The sequence below is a fragment of the Pecten maximus genome, chromosome 2 (assembly GCF_902652985.1).
Source record: "Pecten maximus chromosome 2, xPecMax1.1, whole genome shotgun sequence".
Lineage (NCBI taxonomy): Eukaryota > Metazoa > Mollusca > Bivalvia > Pectinida > Pectinidae > Pecten > Pecten maximus.
Genome location: NC_047016.1, coordinates 39,021,714 through 39,040,993, shown reverse-complemented (window position 1 = coordinate 39,040,993; position 19,280 = coordinate 39,021,714). Strand labels below are relative to the sequence as shown.

At 35.4% G+C, this 19,280-nt stretch overlaps 1 protein-coding gene across 2 annotated transcripts; it reads right to left on the bottom strand.

The window, feature by feature from the left end:
* Positions 1-8,410: 8,410 nt before the first annotated feature.
* On the bottom strand, positions 8,411-11,740 carry LOC117322034. 2 transcript variants are annotated; one of them, XM_033876743.1, is made up of 2 exons: positions 11,624-11,740; positions 8,411-10,237 (listed from the first exon to the last, which is right to left on the bottom strand). In XM_033876743.1, exon 2 carries the CDS (start codon positions 10,215-10,217, stop codon positions 8,631-8,633), a length of 1,587 nt encoding a protein of 528 aa, XP_033732634.1. In that variant the 5' UTR covers positions 10,218-10,237; positions 11,624-11,740; the 3' UTR covers positions 8,411-8,630. The 2 variants fall into 2 exon arrangements, with proteins under 2 accessions (XP_033732634.1, XP_033732635.1); XM_033876744.1 differs by having other exon boundaries at positions 8,411-10,240; positions 11,624-11,699.
* Positions 11,741-19,280: the final 7,540 nt, after the last annotated feature.

The following is a 19,280-nucleotide window of genomic DNA, read 5'->3' as shown; positions in this document are numbered from 1 at the left end:
ACAGTTATTACTGTAGCTTTATTATACAATATATATTTTCATTCGTATCATATCCAAAATTTAATACATTAAAACAGACAATGACGAGAAGAAAGGGCTATGATCCTGATGATAACTGACGTCATAATAAGGGATTGTAACTTTTTAACTTGTTTTGATATGGCTATCCGTGACAATTTTAAAGTGTAAAGGTTCGTATGCATGACTTGCACATGCACATTAATTCATATGCATATATATATATATCAAAAGAATAAAATTAATATATATTTTCAGAATAACATTTGATATACCTCCCTCCACAACTAGCTCTTGTTTATTATAAATGGTGAAATGTAATAAATACCGATTAAAAATGGCAGGTGGAATCATTTCCCTAGAGAAAATAGAAATTACATTTTAACTAAAACTTAGAAGTCTTAGAAGTCAAAAAATCAAATCACTATCAAGATACTATTTTGAGAGACAGCGTACATTTAGGTTTTGTACTTGATGACTAATTTGTCTCGATTGTAGTCTCGTATTCCCCAGACTCTTGTTGAGGCAGTCTCGAGCGAGCACGAGAGTTTGGTGAATACGAATCTATCTCGATTTTCAAATTCACCAAGCTTATAATTGATAGACTCAACTCAGTCAAATAGTACCATTGCTCTATAATGTATCACTTTAGCAAAATAGCATTATTGTCATTGTTATTATTGGTGCATTTGGAGTCCAAAACCTGGTTAGTTTATACCATGCCTAAAACTTCAACGATCATCTGTCAGAACCAATTTGGGAGAGTCTAAGCGCGTGTCACTTCTTCGCATCTGTCACTTCAGCTAAACAACATTTGATGACGTTATCAACTTTTGTTTCGGGTTAAAATGGAAACCATGCTGCGAATTGACAGGCTTTTAGACTCTCCCAACCAAGTTATCGTAGCTTAGGTAAAAGGGACACAACTCGTCAATACACTTAGATTGTTCAAACATATTTTATTGATACTAACACAAGTAATACATCGAAGTGATTGAGCACAAGTTCTTGTAACTTACAAGTCTCTCTCCCATTATTACAATAAACAAAAACAAAAGATGATACGTGACGACACAATTGATAACATGCACTAGTACTCGTTATAAATATCAATACCATAAGGATTATAGAAAGGAAAGGAGACACGAGGGAAGAGGAGAAAGATAACAAAGGGCGCTCAAGTAGCCTATGATGTAAACTTATTTCGAACCTTTTGGTTAATTTGGTGAAAGGAAGTACGACCAATGAAATTTCAACAATTGTTTGGAATGGAAGTTTGTGCTGAAGAATCGGCCATCTTCCGCTGTAGACAATCTTTATGAAACATCCTGACATGATGAGAGCAGGAGAAAGAAACTGTTATAAAGAATCCCTGTAAATTTGATAACACTTCAAAAATAAAAAGGAGAATAGCGGACTGTGACAATACAGCAAGGATTCCGACAACCCAACTTAACCCCATGATCGTTGATATTTTCATGAACACTATTACGTTAGACCTATTTGAATTGGCAGAGCTTGATGTTGAGGAGATATAGTGAATAATGGAGATAAATAAATATACGTTCCCACATAAACACAAGAATACTGGAACAACAAAACAACTTAACAGAACGTAGATTTGTGAAATGAAACATGTAGGTCCGCCATACCATTTCTCGTCCGGTTCTAAAGACAAATTCGAGACTTTTGTACAGACAGTGAAAACAAACGGTAGAGAAAAGCCGACCAGCACATATTTCATTGTAACTATGGCTCTTTCTGATTTGGTATACCTTTGAAGGGATCTTATATCGGCATTAAAGCGATATGAACAGAGAAACATAAAAACGAATGCACCTAACCACGTAAAATGTTGAAGGATACCAATCCATTCACAGAAACTACTTGGAAATGCATTTTGAGATGAAAGCAAAAAGCCGATCTGGGCTATGAGTAAAAATGATATAAGAACAATTAACAGATCGGATTTACCATCACGCAAAATCGGAATGGTACAGTACTGTATCAGACAGTAAACCATGCATATTATTGAGATAGATGTACATATTGTGTTGATAATGCTCCTGTAGTTAGCCATGCTACCTTTCAATTGATCATCACCAACTTGATATTTCGATACAAATTTATCGACACACAAAAAGTGATCTTCGTTCGCGAACACAATATCCAACGGAGAGATAACAATTCCGTCAAGATGGAAGTACGAGTGTTCGAGTGATGTAATATTGATTCCATTGCTGACCAAAATGTCACTGTTCGATTGGTTTCCCCCGATATTGGAGTTTGACTGCAGGACAGGGTAGATCATTGTCGACAGAAATCGGGTTCAGAAGATAATCTGGATTGCTAACAGAGGTATTTGGCTGACACGTCATATTTTGTGTGTCAGAAACATGTTTCATAATGCTACCATCTAAATTCCACTGAGTGTAATTTTCAAAAAGTGATGCAATCTTTGACCTTTGAGATTCAAGACCGACATCAGAATCGAATACTCTTACAGGAAGATGTACATGGATGACAGAACAGACATTGTAAGAGTTCATTTGTGTTCCAGGTATAATTCTAACAGTGTTTTTATTAACCCAGGTAAAAAACACTGATAAATGTAAACTTAATTCCACAAGTTGTGTAATTTTTCTGTTTAAACTGTACCCATAGTCTATCTCTTCGTTAACCTCAAACAAGAGATCTAGCGTAAAACCGTCACTCCTATGTTTTATATCGGCACATTTACCACTTGATGGTTCTGATCGAGCAGGGCAGTACAAACGCTGGCAGCCAACCTGTTATAAACAAAAACAATAAATAAATACAATTTCTATATTGAAATTAATTAATTTAAACAGTAAAAAGATAACTGTGTTTAATGGGGGTTTCCATTAACAACTTATATCGATTGCATGTATTTTTATGTTTAAGGTGACATTTATTTATTAAGTTTACATTATTATGATTATTTTCATTAGCACACTGATTACCAAATCTGTTTACTAACAGGGGTAGTATGATACAACTGAGGTGTCGACCATTCAGCAAACGAATTCCCAGCGTTTATTCTAACAAGTAACAACATTTATTTAAGTACATGCATAGCAATATTATATACCAGATGTATATCAAAATGAAATAATTATGATGGATAATTGAGTACACGTTTCTGATGTAGCGTTGCAATCATGTTTACTAGGAAACAACCAACCAATTGAAAAATAAACTTTTGAAACTTGCCCCTGTGTATACAAGGTTGAGACAGGAATGAAATGTTTGGCAGTCAGTGATTGGCAAGTATATCTTGAACTTCCAAAATAGATATGTAGCCATAGGCAATGTTGATATCGATTTAGTGAGTTCGATTAAGTTTTTATTCTAATGTTCAGGTCTTAATTGATAGGTGAAAGTTTCAGATTTCTTAGAATGTTAACTGTGGAATTCACCAAATTTCAAAATGGCTATCCTGGAAAAAGTTTGACCAATTTTGGTTAAAGTGTTGTATGAGGCCCTAAACTGTTGATATAAATCATAATGGTCAAATTGAAGTCAGGAATATTAATTATATACTCCTATGGAAAAACAATTGGTTGGTTGGTCCCTATACTAAATAAAGAATATATAAACATATATAAATATAGTATACAATACATATCTCAATTCATACTAGTCTTGACTAGTTCCAGCATCTTGCCATAGTAATAATGATCTTTTTGAAAAATTATTTTGCTTGCTAAGAAAAAAAAACATAAAAAAAAACTACATGTCAAAAAAAATAATCAGAATGAATGGAACCAGGGACGTTCAAGTGGAAGTCTACAATATACCCATTCAAAAAATAACATGTTTTATTTCAAATGGAATCAACATATTCTTTCATTCATATCTAATTAGAATAATAGACGAAAATCTTTCATAAAGCTGTCTGCATGTGGGGATATAATGTTGTACTGGAAAGTTATAGTATTTAATAAAAGGATTTAAGATTGAGAGATAATATCAGTAAAACAAATATTCAAAATTTGTTTCGAGCTTGTGCATAAAAAGATATTTATAAATGGAATAGAACGCCCACTCCCTGTATTTGATATCTAATGTATTGACCACTACACCACCGCAACTATATCAGCAGTGAACAAGTAAAATAAATGCATGTTAGTATCTTTATTCCAATACACGTTGACACGGAATCTTGGTACAATTATAAATTATTTGAAGCATTTTGTAGTTAGCAAAAAACTATTTGTATTGTAAACAGTTTCTTACATGTCAATGGAAGTTTGTAAAAAATAGTTATTTGTAAATATAAATATCACGTTTATTGGCTATAACTGGTGGGATAAAAATGTCATCAGTAAAATTTTGAATGTTCTTTTCAGATATACATGTACATTCAGTGTTGCAGTGTTTCGGTCTAGACTGTATATTTGTGGTTTCTCGCATGTAAACAAACATTGCCGCAAGTCACAACCGCCACAAATCTCTTTAAAAGAGAATCATCGATGATATAACATATACTATATACTTTTGGTTTCTTTGCGAGTATCACCTTTCAAAGATTTGAAGCTTTGAGTTTTTCCAACTCAGTTAGCCACGGGTTTTTTTCTTTCTTTTTTTTTCTTTTTTCTTTTTGTTTTTGTTTTTGATTTTTGTTTTTTTTGCTTTTTTGACACCCTGTACATTGGGCCGCGTCAGGTTTTAATTATACTGTAAAAGTGGAAATATTCGCGGTGTGGAAATTTTCGCTTATTTCGCTATCAGTAAATCTCCGCAAAAATTTCCACACGCGAATATATTAACACATAAAAATACTAAATATAAAAGATACAAGTTAGCGCAAAAATATCTTGACGGCGCGAAAATATCCACACCGCGAACACTTTGGAAGCTGGCTAAGCGAAAATTTCAACACGCGAAAATATCCACTTTTACAGTATACCAATGCGCGATTGACGCCACTGTCACATATGAATGAAACAATATACAACCCTTTTATCTGTCCCCATAATTTTATTAAAATCGACACTATATCTAATGATATTTTATTGTTTTAATATTCTCTCATTACATTTTGAATACGTAGATCCCTATTTAGTGAACAGTAACAATTCTACACATTGCCACATTTATCAAACGTTTCGTACTTTTTAAAAATAGGTTATAAAGTTATTCCATATAGTATTATACTGGCTAGAATCCGAACAGGAATCACGTGACGTATCAAACATCAATGTACTAAAAGGTAGGTAAAGACTGAAACCATTTTGACATTTTATCAACATCATACCCCGGTGGATTTTGACCAATGTAATTGTGTTCTGAAAGCATTGAAAGAAGGATACTTACAACTGGTAAAATTATATCATATTACCCCCCACCAAAAGGAATGGAATTACATAGGTTTTTGCTTATAAAAAAGATGACATGGCTGAAATTATTTTATTTTAAATGTGCAGTAATTAGCATGTTGTTGCAGTTGTCACCCTTTTGAAATGATTTGGCTGGTGTAAGTCTAAAGACCGTAACCTGCTTATCCTTGACATTTAGTTATTCGCCTACACAAGCTATGATGACACGTTTCTTACCTCGTCAGATAGTAGTATATCAGTGTCTCTGCATTTTCTCTCTTCTAGTTGGGAATATATCAGAGATGAAAAATCAATCAGGCTACTGAGTGTTGGGAATTCTTGGTAAATGGTGTCTTTTTTGTTAAATGTAGGACAATGTGTTATATTTAAAACGTCCGGATATGAAAATCCGCTATTGGCTTTCAGACAGTGTACATTTCTAAAGAAGAGAGGATTGACTCCAGGTTCCATAACCACAACTGGACTAAGTACACGGTTTCTGCAGGAGGAGTTTTGTAGACGATAAAAATTGGTCGATATGTCATAGTGGAATTGTTGGTAGCAGTAAGTTATTTTCACATTTGGCGGTTTGAAGTGGTAACTACAGAAATCACTATGAATCCTTGCCATCACAGAGTCGATTACAGAAAGTGACGTGGATACCTGTTCATATACACATGCTATCTCCAATAACCATGGTACATAATTTTGAACTTTGTGACATTTTGCACATTGGCGGTTTTTGAACGTTACATTTGTTTTGGTGTCAAAAACCGGTACCATGTCACGGACATCAGTATCAATATCCTTTTCACAAGTTTGCCTGATATCGTTGTCGCCGCTCCAAGTGACAGGACAGGACGATACCATAAACACCCCTTGTCTTAATATTATAATGTTTTCTTTGAAACTGATCATTTCACAAGTTGTCATTTCAACATATTTTCGGCGTACGTCATCTTCACCATTTTCCTTCACCTCCTCCCCCGTAATGGCCGCCGCGTCATAACAACAGTTATCATAGTATATACACATCCGGTCACAACCACAGTGAATATTTGTTGGATTATTGACACACGAATGATACGTTCGAAGACAGACATCAAGTTTGTTTAGGTAGTGACTAGTTTTGTTTTGTAAACAAAATCCCATCGATAAATACACTATTCCAAAAAGTGTTGAAGATTTCATTTTGAAAGCCACAAGACTATAAACAAGTGATTTGCACCACAAAATTTTATTATTTTGTTCCGTATTAGCGAAGAAGATGAATTTAAACCTCGACAAAGCAGGCAAGACAAATAGATAAAGTAAAAATGAGACTATTGATCATTCAGATTATGGTCTAGCTAGTACCGCCCGCCGACACAGACTGCAGCAGTAGTCACCTCGCGCTTGTTTTATATCTAGACTGCGGATCTACCAATAAAAAACCTCCTGTATCAATGATAACATCAATAAGTTTATGGACCAAATAGTTTTTTTCCGAACATTCACTCTTTAATTAGAAATAAAAAGAGTATTTATAACATTGAACAATTCGCCTACCAGTCCCATCTTACATGTTATGAAATGGGGACCGCGGTGGCCGAGTGATTAAGGTGTCCCGACACTTTGACGCTAGCTTCCACCTCTGGGTTGCGAGTTCGAAACCTACATGGGGCAGTTGCAAGGTATTGACCGTAGGCCGGTGGTTTTTCTCCGGGTACTCCGGCTTTCCTCCACCTCCAAACCTGGTACGTCTTTAAATGACCCTGGCTGTTAATAGGACGTTAAACAAAATAAACCAAATAAACCAATGTTATGAAATCTTTAAATAACAATACTAAAGTATTCTTTCTTGGCCGTGTAGATTGGATTAACTCGGATGTACTAATAAAGAACTTGAAATAAATAACTCTTCAATATTAGCCACGCTACTTTCCCTGATCTGTATATAGTTACAACCTAACAAGTAAGGGTATCAATAAATGTATAATAAGCATGATGTTCATTTCTTGAAAGTAACATCGCTCTTTTCCGAAACAGTTGTTGCTTGCAAGCAAAAAAAAAAAAAAAAAAAATCAGCGACAAAGTTTCAGTTGATACAGGTTGATTTAGACGAGGGGAGAGTGTTATGGTCAGTATCGCGACCTCTTCAGGAAATACGCTGTTTCATTGTAAACATAAACTTTATTTATTTTACAACAATTGCCAAACGCGTTTTATCAGCTTATAATAATCACTCTCGTTGGCCCAGATTTTACCGTGCGAGTTGACTGGAGTACCCCGAGAAACACCTTGTGTTTGTCATTCAATCATTTCCCACTACAATTCTATATGCTATTGTACCAGAACTTATTTTAAACGACATTTAGCAGAGTGATAGGCGTGCAACTTTTCCCCTCTTTTTTTTTTATAAAATGTCTAGGTTTATCCCCTTATGGAATGCATAAAACAATGCCACGACGTTTTAAGATTGATTGATTATCTTTCTTATAGCCTTAAAGGTCGAACTACAAAGTTACACAGGCAAAATGGCTTCATGTCAATTCAGGTCAAATTCGGGTCAATTTCAGGTCAAGATTTTCAGGTCAAATTGACCTGAAAAGAGCAGATTAGTCAATTCATGTCAAGAAATTGACCTGATTTTGATCTGAATTTGACCCTGAAATTGACCTGTAATTGATATGAAAAAAAAAATTCATGTCAAATTCATGTCAAATTCAGGTCAATTTCAGGTCAATTTCAGGTCAATTTCAGGTCAAATTGACCACAAGACATTTTGCGTGTGTATACTTTAGTATTTCCAAATTCCGAATTTTATTATTTTTCATAAGTCTTAATACTTTACAAGCTTCTTCCAACGTCATTACATCACTTATTTTATTTACAATAAGGTTCAAAACATCTAAATGTACATCTGATATATTACGATCAGGATTATACAGCTTCATATAAAAATTTCGGAACATCTTTTAAGATACCTGATTTGTAATTGTTTTTTTCCCCCATTATCTAATTGTAAAATTGATCTCAAATATGAAAAAAAAAGAAAACACAACGATATATTTAATTGCAAATAATGTATATTAGCATATAACAATTGCATGCGAATTTCAGATCAATCAACACGAGTTATCTTTCTTGATTTAAGCTTCGTACACTACAAAAAAACTGTATCCTATTGCAGACCACATTATTAGTACACAATCCTTCAAAGGTTGTATGTTTTTAGAGCTGTCACTTCAGCGGGTAAACCCCTTAGGACAATGATGCTATGGTTGAATATCAATGTTCAATATATCTGAAGATCTTGACCTGTCCGTCCAGGAAGCCCACCCATAGGTCCCCGTTGGGTTGTAGTCCCAAGCTCGTGGGAGGCATTTCATCTCTCCATATCGTCCGTATAAGTCGCCCATCCCTATCAATCACGATCACAGAGCCATGGCCGTAGTCGGCGATAATGACGTCATTGTTCCTGTCAAAACATATATCGCGTGGTAGAAAATCTTGTTCGTCTGGCTTTTGTTCGCCTTTTCCTGAATCTTTAATTCCCTGGAATCTGCACAGCTCGTCCATATTGCTGTCCATAACAGCAACGTGTCTCGGTGTTGTTTCCTCGATGACAGCCATGTCTCCGTTTTTCCGGTTCACCCGAACTCTCCTAGGCCAGGAGAAAAGTTTCCAACCATCCATATCCTCCGTGATGACCTTGATTACGTCACCGTGACCATTGTACTCTACCATTTTGCCTTTGTCGTCATGGCAAACGATGATGCCGCCATCTTTCCCCTCACATAAACTGCTAGCGTAATCATCGGTCCGAAACAGCACTTTGTACTTCCCGTCTGGAAGAATAGTTCTCACGGATGACTGAGCACAGCAATAAACGCTCTTTCGATCGGCTGAGCAGACGACATCGTTTAGCTTCACGCCAGGCTTGACGCGCATGTGTACGGTGATGTCACCTTTTTTTGTAGTAAGCGAAGCTTCGTTACTTCCGGTACAAATCAGCCAAGCGGAAGTATTGTCGATGGGACAGACTGACAGGACCTGCCTTTCGGATTTCATTTGGAAGGTGCTAAGTACCTGAACTTGGTACGGCTCTGCGTCCTTTGTCGAATCCTCGCCCCATTCGTCCTTTCCCGGTCCTTCCGCATCTGGTTTCCAGATCGGAGTGTCCATATATCCGAACTGTGTCATCATTCTTGTCATTTTGTCTGACATTACTATTCCAACACTTTGCAAGTTTGGGAAAAGGTCATACGGTCGACTGTTTTGTTGTTTAAGATTTTTCTCGGTGTGTAAGAGATTTTGGTACCTTTCCTGTTCTAGCACGTCTTTACAACGATCTGCTGCCTCCGACAAATCATCAAAATGGCGTTGCATCCGGTCTTCGACATGTTTGAGCAAATCGTCGTTTTTCTGACCGATATTACGACATTGAGTTGTATATTTTTCACATATCTCATCAACCTGCTTTTTCATCTCATCTGACCGACTCTTTATGTAGTCTGTCAATTCTTTCATGTTTTGTGTACTTTCCTGTTTCGTGTTTTTTGCTTTTTCTATTCTTGATTTTAGAGTCGTGAGTTTGGTGTCCGCAACTTGTTTTAGTCTAGAAAACAGATGTCGCTTCAGGGCGAGGTACTCTTCTATCTCCACAAACATGTGGCCAATGTGGGATGAGTTGATGCACGTGAGGCAGACGAAACTGTCCCGGCACGTAGTACACACCATCACGAGCCATTTCCCTGTATGGTTGGGACAGGGTCGTTCCTGGAAAACCCCGTGGGATGGGAGGGGTGCGGCAGCTTGACTGGATTTTATTCCTTCCGATGTTGGACGTCCTGCAGAACTAGGAACCACAGACATCCTGGACGGGCTGGTTGAATCTGCTGGGAAAGAAGCACAAGGATACAGAAGTATTGTTAGATTGAAATAACCTAACCCAACCAAACTCAACCGAACTCAACTCCGTCAATGCTACCTCGACCTCATCTAAGCCCAAACAAAACTCAACCTACCAACTAAGTCTTCCCAACGCAAACTAAATCTTACCCAAACTCACTCCCACCCAACTCAATTCCGCCCAAACTCATGCAACTTGCACTACTTTAACCCCACCAAAACTCAATCCTACCTAAAAACAGCCCCAAAAAACCTCAACTTCACACAAACTTTACCCCATCAATACGCATCCCCACCAAACTCAATCCCATCTACCCCCAAACATACCCACTTTCAACCATATTCAACTCCAACCTGATTCAGCCCTACCAAAACTCAACCTGGACCAATTCTGATTCCATCCAACCTCGCCCCACCTCCTCCCAAACTCAAATTATTGTCTACACCTCGTTCCCATCACGTATCCAATTTTTTGTTGTCGCAGTGGCACATTTTACCCTGACCTTATTAAAAAAACAAACAACGGCAAAAATATCGAATGGAGACCATTGAAAAGTACAAGGAAAATGAAACGAGGTGTTCCGGAAGGAGATGTGTCTTCCGAACGTAACTTGCCCGAATGGTTTCTGACTTTAACCTACTGAGATCCACTCCGAAACCCGTCCCTATATAACAACTCGTGTGGTTTGTTGTACAAGGATTAAACTCCTTTAAACGATTTACAGGAAACCTGTCGATGGTTAATGCACATAGAATATATTACAGTCGACTTTAATCTCAGGTAAATTTCAATACAAAAGTCATATTTCTTTATCCTTATAAATTTATAAATCCGGCTTAAATAACATTTATATTATAGCGATTCATTTGCCATCTTTCTCTCTGTAATTAGTGATACAAGTAATGAAATATATATTGTGTTAGGGACATCAAATGACAAAATTATGTATTTCGAGAAGAGATAGCTGTCACTGCAAGTTCTTTACGTGATTTTTGTTGTTGGTTTATTTTATGAGGATAAGTTTATGCAATTTTTTTGCCTTAGAAAGAAGATCTACATTGGTTTATAGATTTTTTTAAAGCGTTTTATGGATGATATTTAAATAACAGTGACAGCGACACTTTGAAGTATTTTATGAAATTTAAAGGTATGCATACATTTATTTCTACTATATGGACTTCAATGTGATACAACGTTCAATGTTTTCGCTAATTATGTAGATAATCAGTTTAATACGCAAACAGGTGATCACAAAATGCAATTAAGAGGAAATGAGGCATCAATTAAGCTATATTAAGCTATAAGTAGATATGTACATTTCTTATATAATAATTTCTATAACCATATCGTAGTCGAGGGTATCACTTACCTTGTTAAGTAATAAAAACAAATCTTCCTTCACATTTTCTGTTGAGGTCGACACATAATTACAATATATAAGTGTGATAGTTACGGCCTCGGTAGTGTAAGTGCTAAATAATAACGTTCGCTGATATAGAAATGAAATTCTTGATCCTGATTAGTATTGTAATAACGTCAAAATATTCTAATCCCTTTGTACGTACACAGTAGCAGGTACACATAGAGGTCGGAATCACAGGGGCTAGATACGGTTATATAGCCTTATTAGGTTATAAGTAGCTGTACACCTGCATATATGCATTCCCGACATTTGACCTGTATCAAGGTGTCTGGCCCCTGTAATCAACGTTCAATGCACAATACAAAAACAAGTTTAAAGCAATTCGTACTTGATTCTTCGTGTTTGTTCTGAATACAATTGCAGAGTGGGGAGACGGACGGACGAACGGCCAGGGTCGACTAGTGGGGTGCAATGTTTTGTCTGTAAAGTTGTACCCCAGTCGATCAGAATTTCAAAATCTGTTTTTATTTCCGTTCATTCTGTCGCTAAAAAGCACATGCGTAGTGAGATATAATGTTGATTTGTGGGTAAAAAAAGAAAAATACTTTAAAATTTGTCTCCTATAGGCGACGAAGATATTTTGACGCAATGAATCGGTGAATGCACCCCACAAGGATGTTGAGTGAGTACGGACGGACACACAGACAGACTGACACACAGAAAAGGATTAGTGATACGTTGATGTCATAGAAATAGCATGTGCTATATTAGATTTCCGTTTTTCAGAGGAAGGGGATATATTTTTTTTTAAATACTGGGTACCTAATTTTAACGTCTAGATGGTCTCCAAGTTCGATATTAGGTTGGGGAAGGGGGAAGGTAAATTGTTTAGGTAGTTATAGTACAAAGTTCGGTATATGGTAATGGTGTGTTCTGAAACAAATATGGTAATCAAGAGGCAAGATAATTTTCTTTAGATAAGCTACTTTTTTTTACAAGAATTACGCTCGGCTAGTTGTTCTAATCCACACCTACCAACAGTATTCTAATGATAGAAGATACACCCATCACAAACCTCACAACAGTATTCTACTGATAGAAGATACACCCATCACAAAGCTCACAACAGTATTATAATGATAGAAGATACACCCATCCCAAACCTACCAACAGTATTCTAATGATGGAAGATACACATATCCCAAACCTACCAACAGTATTCTAATAATGGAAGATACACCCATCCCAAACCTACCAACAGTATTCTAATAAAGGAAGATACACCCATCCCAAACCTACCAACAGTATTCTAATAATGGAAGATACACCCATCCCAAACCTACCAACAGTATTCTAATGAAGGAAGATACACCTATCCCAAACCTCACAACAGTATTCTAATAATGGAAGATACACCCATCCCAAACCTCACAACAGTATTATAATAATGGAAGATACACCTATCCCAAACCTCACAACAGTATTCTAATGAAGGAAGATACACCTATCCTAAACCTACCAACAGTATTCTAACGATTGAAGATACACCCATCCCAAACCTCACAACATTATTCTAATGAAGGAAGATACACCTATCCCAAACCTACCAACAGTATTCTAATGAAGGAAGATACACCCATCCCAAACCTCACAACAGTATTCTAATGATTGAAGATACACCCATCCCAAACCACACAACAGTATTCAAATAATGGAAGATACACCTATCCCAAACCTCACAACAGTATTCTAATGAAGGAAGATACACCTATCCCAAACCTACCAAGAGTATTCTAATGATAGAAGATACACCCATCCCAAACCTACCAACAGTATTCTAATGAAGGAAGATACACCCATCCCAAACCTCACAACAGTATTCTAATGATTGAAGATACACCCATCCCAAACCTCACAACAGTATTCTAATAATGGAAGATACACCATCCCAAACCTACCAACAGTATTCTAATAATGGAAGATACAACCATCCCAAACCTCACAACATTATTCTAATGAAGGAAGATACACCCATCCCAAACCTCACAACAGTATTCTAATGATTGAAGATACACCCATCACAAACCTACCAACAGTATTCTAATAATGGAAGATACACCCATCCCAAACCTCACAACATTATTCTAATAATGAAAGATACACCCATCCCAAACCTACCAACAGTATTCTAATAATGAAAGATACACCCATCCCAAACCTACCAACAGTATTCTAATAATGGAAGATACACCCATCCCAAACCTATCAACAGTATTCTAATAATGGAAGATACACCCATCCCAAACCTACCAACAGTATTCTAATGAAGGAAGATACACCTATCCCAAACCTACCAACAGTATTCTAATGCTGGAAGATACACCCATCCCAAACCTCACAACAGTATTCTAATGATAAAAGATACACCCATCCCCAACCTCATTACATAAATCTAATAATGGAAGAATGTATTACTTAATATTCTGATTTATCTTCAAAAAATAAACATCACATATTATTAATTCCTCCATGGCAGGCCCCGACCAATCCCAAAACGTTAAAAATCACCGTCATATAACAAAGGTCATCGTCCACGTCCGCAGAGGCAACAAGGGTCAAACGATGGTCAACTGTATTGTTGTTTTCTAAAGTCTATGTTTACGTCAATGTGAAGATAATATATCACATATTCACGAGTACCTGTTTTTTATGTGTGAATGTTAAGTTCAGATATGTATCTTTTATCTAAAGTTTGTGTTTATCGGGAACATAAAAAAACATCTATCACGCCACAAATGAGGATTTCATCATCGAATTATGATGATAAAATATTCGATACCGTTATTTTGTACGCATCTAATATCAACGTGATATATCAGCTGTCGTCGTAAATACGTTCAATAAAGAGAAACAAATACAAATGGTCATTTTAATGCTCATTCTCAGAAAAACTAATCATTTCCCCCTCAGTAAACATGGACATTAGATATGCAGTCAATCACGCCACTGTTTTTCCTAACGACATACTGTATATTTGGTAATGTTCGCAGCCATTTGTTATAGCGCGAAAATAAATGCCAAGCAAATATTTATATGAACATTAAAATTCAAGGCATGGCTAAATTAAATATTCGCGAACAAGGTCTCGCCGTTACAACCGTGAAATATTACCCTGAGAAGGTGGTATAAATAACGTATTATAGTCTTGAGACTTTCGATATGAAATCTTAATAAAATTTTGGATAAATGTATGTACATGTATATATATGTATATCAATGACATTGTCTATACAAAACAAAACAGACAACTATCTACACCATCTTGATGTCTAGCATCTCCCAACAAATATTCACTGTGGTTGTGACCGGATGTGTACATACTATGATAACTGTTGTTATGACGCGGCGGCCATTACGGAGGAGGAGGTGAAGGAAAATGGTGAAGATGGCGTACGCCGAAAATATGTTGAAATGACAACTTGTGAAATGATCAGTTTCAAAGAAAACATTATAATATTAAGACAAGGGGTGATTTATGGTATCGTCCTGTCCTGTCACTTGGAGCGGCGACATCGATATCAGGCAAACTTGTGAAAAGGGTATTGATACTGATGTCCGTGACATGGTACCTGTAACGTTCAAAAACCGTCAATGTACAAAATGTCACAGAGTTCAAAATTATGTACCATGGTTATTAGAAATAACATGCTAAAATGAAATGGTATCCACGTCACTTTCTGTAATCGACTCTGTGATGGCAGGGATTCATAGTGATTGCTTTAAAATGCCAAATGTGAAAATAACTTACTGCTACCAACAATTCCACTATGACATGTCGACCAATTTTCAACGTCTACAAACATCCTCCTGCAGAAACCGTGTACTTAGTCCAGTTGTTGTTATGACACCTGGAGTCAATCGTTTAGAAAACAATGTCTGACAGCCAATAACGGATTTGTCTATCCTGACGTTTTGAATAGAACTTACTGTATGGCGTACAACAAAAATGGTATCGGTTTGGAGGACACCCTCACACTAACAGTCTGATTGATTTTTCTTCTTTGTTTTATTCTCAATGAATGTCCATTTATAAGATAAAAGACATGTATGTACAATGTACATTTATATCTAGCTGAATAACCAAATGTTGACAAGATGGCGGCTTATACATAACACCAGTCACGACGACAGCGAAGAACGTCAATATACCATCATTTACAGATTTGTAACCACGGTAAAACTTGTTGAATATTGATCTGTGAACATTCCTCTATCAGTGTGATTGTAGTAAAATATGCAAAATTATCCATTTTCTGCTAAACAGAACTTATTTATGTGACTGCTATACATTCTATATTGTATATATATAGAAGGCTCTACACCTGTGTTCACAGGTTAGTCCAGGTAAACCTGACCGTATATCGCACGTGCCGTCTTTTGTCCACTCGACTACCAGTATGCCAACCAGCCCTGCAAAACGTAAACAACAGGCTACGAGTCCTATTAATTCTGAGCCAAAACGTAGGGGCTCACTGCCAGATTTGTCATGTCCTGAACTCTTGGATTCTTCCATAAACCCTGGTCTTACTCTTCAATTATCTAAATGACAATATTTTATTCTCATAAACATATAAAGTGTAGAGAATTATATACATACAAAATTTGTACAGGACATATGATATAATACATCGATACATTTGTTAAGCAAGAGATTATCTTAAATATTGTTGAGTCGTATACTTATTTCTTTAATTAATTTCACAAGTGATTTCAATTCATCGTCTACTACAAAATTAAAAAGTGTATTAAATTTGAATGTACTTGGTCTTTCATAATAGTATCTAGATATATATTTTTTTCTGTTTAATGCTATTTGATGATCGCTGCAATTAAATAGATAATGGAATTCGTCTCCTATTTCATTCAGGTTACACAGACTACAGATTCTATTTTCTCTTGGGATGTTATTCCATCTTCCGTATTCGATTGGTAATTTAATGTTACAAGTTCGAAATTTACAATAGGAATTAGCTAGCTTAGGAGGGAGGTCAAGTAGATATTTTTCTAAACTTAAATCATGTTTATAAATTCTGTAATTGGTCCCTTTCGGAGAATTGAAAACGTCATTTTTCCAATTACATATGAACAAATTTCTTAGGGTATGAAAAACAGTATTTTTTAAGCAGCGTATACTAGTAAATTCATGGTTTTCAAAAACATCTAATAAATTACATTCTTCAAAAATATTTTTAATATAGTTAGACCATTGAGCATTATAATGTCTTAAAATTTGGAAAAATTTGTTGCTCAATTTATTATGAGTTGAGACCATCATTTTGGCCCAAAATCCAATCATACGAACTTTTATATTTATACTTAATGGAAACCTTCCCAATTCTCCATATATCATAAAGTTTGGTGTAGATGTTTTTAATCTAAGGATATGTTTACAGAATTTCAAATGTAGACGTTCTAAGAGCTTGGTGTCACAAAACCCCCAAACCTCACAGCCATATAGTATAATCGGTTTGATTGCTTTATCAAAAATATCCATTTTACAATCGATGGACAGATTATGATTTCTGCATTTTGAAATAGCGCCATACATGGCCCTAAGGCCTTTTTCATATAATTGTTTGATATTCAAATGTGTAAAACCATTTCTAGTGAAACAAACCCCGAGATATTTAAAATTTTTCACAATTTCTAAATTATTGCCATCATAGGTGAACTGTATATTTCGTGACACCGTTCCTCTCCCAAAAACCATTATCTTAGTCTTGTCAATGTTAACTTTAAGATGCCACAATTTTGAGTAGGTGTGAAATACGTTAAGTTGTGTTTGTAAATCTTCTACTGACTCTGCAAGTAGAATGGTATCATCGGCATACAACATTATATACAACTTGAGATAAACTTGTAGCTCTGTCTCTAGTTTTCCCGCCAAATTAGATAAACCTCTACAGTCATGTGATATTAAGAAATGTTCTAGATCATTTAAAAAGATTGAAAATAAAAATGGGGACAAATTTTCCCCTTGTCTTACACCGGAATTACAATTAAAAATATTAGAGACAGAACCGCCTTTAATTACTTTGGCCTTAATTCCATTGTACATATTAATTATGACTTTAAAACATTTCCCTCCTATATTACTTGTAATTAATTTGTTCCACAGTCCTAATCTCCAGACACTGTCGAAGGCTTTCTCAAAATCTATAAATGCACAGTACATTTTACTTTTGAATTGTTTTGATAGTTCAATTAAAGAATAGAGTGAAAAAATATGATCAGTTGTAGAATGATGTTTTCTAAATCCCGCTTGGTTTTCTAGTATAAGTTCAATGCTATCTGCATAATTGGTGAGTCGTTCATTGATAATGGTTGTAAATAACTTACCCAGACAGCTTACCAGTGTAATTGGTCTGTAATTATTAGCATCATGGATATCTCCTTTATTTTTAAAAACTGGTATAATATTGCCCATCAACCACACATCTGGGATATTACCAGTGTCGAATATATAATTAAAGAGTTTGACGTATAATGGTAGCATGATATCTGCAGTAGATTTTATATATTCATTACATACTAGATCTTCACCAAAAGCCTTATTGTTTTTTAATCTAAAAATACATTTTGATATTTCTGATGAAGATATAGGTATATTTAAACAAGTATTGGCTCCCAGGTTCGATAACTCTTGGAGCTGTTCACTGGAAAATATATGATTATAAGTTCCCTCAACATTATGGTTAAAATATTTACTGAAATAATTGTAGAGATCCTCGATATCTGCCTTACATGTTTTTTTCTTACTAGGACTACCTTTGTTTAATATTTTCCAATATTCTTTTGGGTTTCTAGATCTTAAATTGTTTAATTTCGTTTTAATCTGAATTTTATGTGCAGTAACTGATGACTTCAGCGTTTTACGATATTTGCGTTCCTTATCGTATAAATCTTCTTTAAATACTTGGTCACCATACCTTTTATATAATCTTTTGGCTTTTCTGTAATTCTGTCTTGCTGATTTACAATCTTTAGTGAACCATGGCTTTTTGAAATTGGAATGTTTGGTCATAGGTTGGGTAGTACCAAAAGCATGTTTAGCGGCATCGACGAAAATTTCACTCAAAGTATTTACAGTTTCATTGATAAAAGTTACATTTTCAATTTCATTATTGCACATGTTATTTACAATATTCTCTATATACGAGTATCTTTCAGATACTGACTGTACAAACTTATCCTTTTCAATATCATTCCATTTTTTTGGTTTGGGAATAAAACAATCATCTTCGGAAATCTCATTATCACAATCGTTTGTAATATTACATGTTTTAAGTAGATTTAGGTGCATTGGACAGTGTACATCTGACAAAAGAAAAGAAAATTCATTAATAGAAAAATCATCTACTAATTTAAACAGTTCAAAATTCCCTATACAATAATCTACAACACTTGCATTCTTACATGTTAGTTTACCGACATCTCGGTCTTCGCCCATTCTACCATTTAAAATAAAGATATTACAGTGTTTACACATGTCTAATAAACGCCCGCCATAATTATTTCGTACTTGATCTTGAGAAAATCTTGTCTTTGGTACATGTATTTCTTCAAATTTATTTACATCCTGGTCATCAAGATCATCATCTAT

What these genes read in the sequence shown, in the direction of transcription:
- LOC117322034 (XM_033876743.1), bottom strand. Translation starts at nt 10,217, where the DNA reads ATGTCTGTGGTTCCTAGTTCTGCAGGACGTCCAACATCGGAAGGAATA.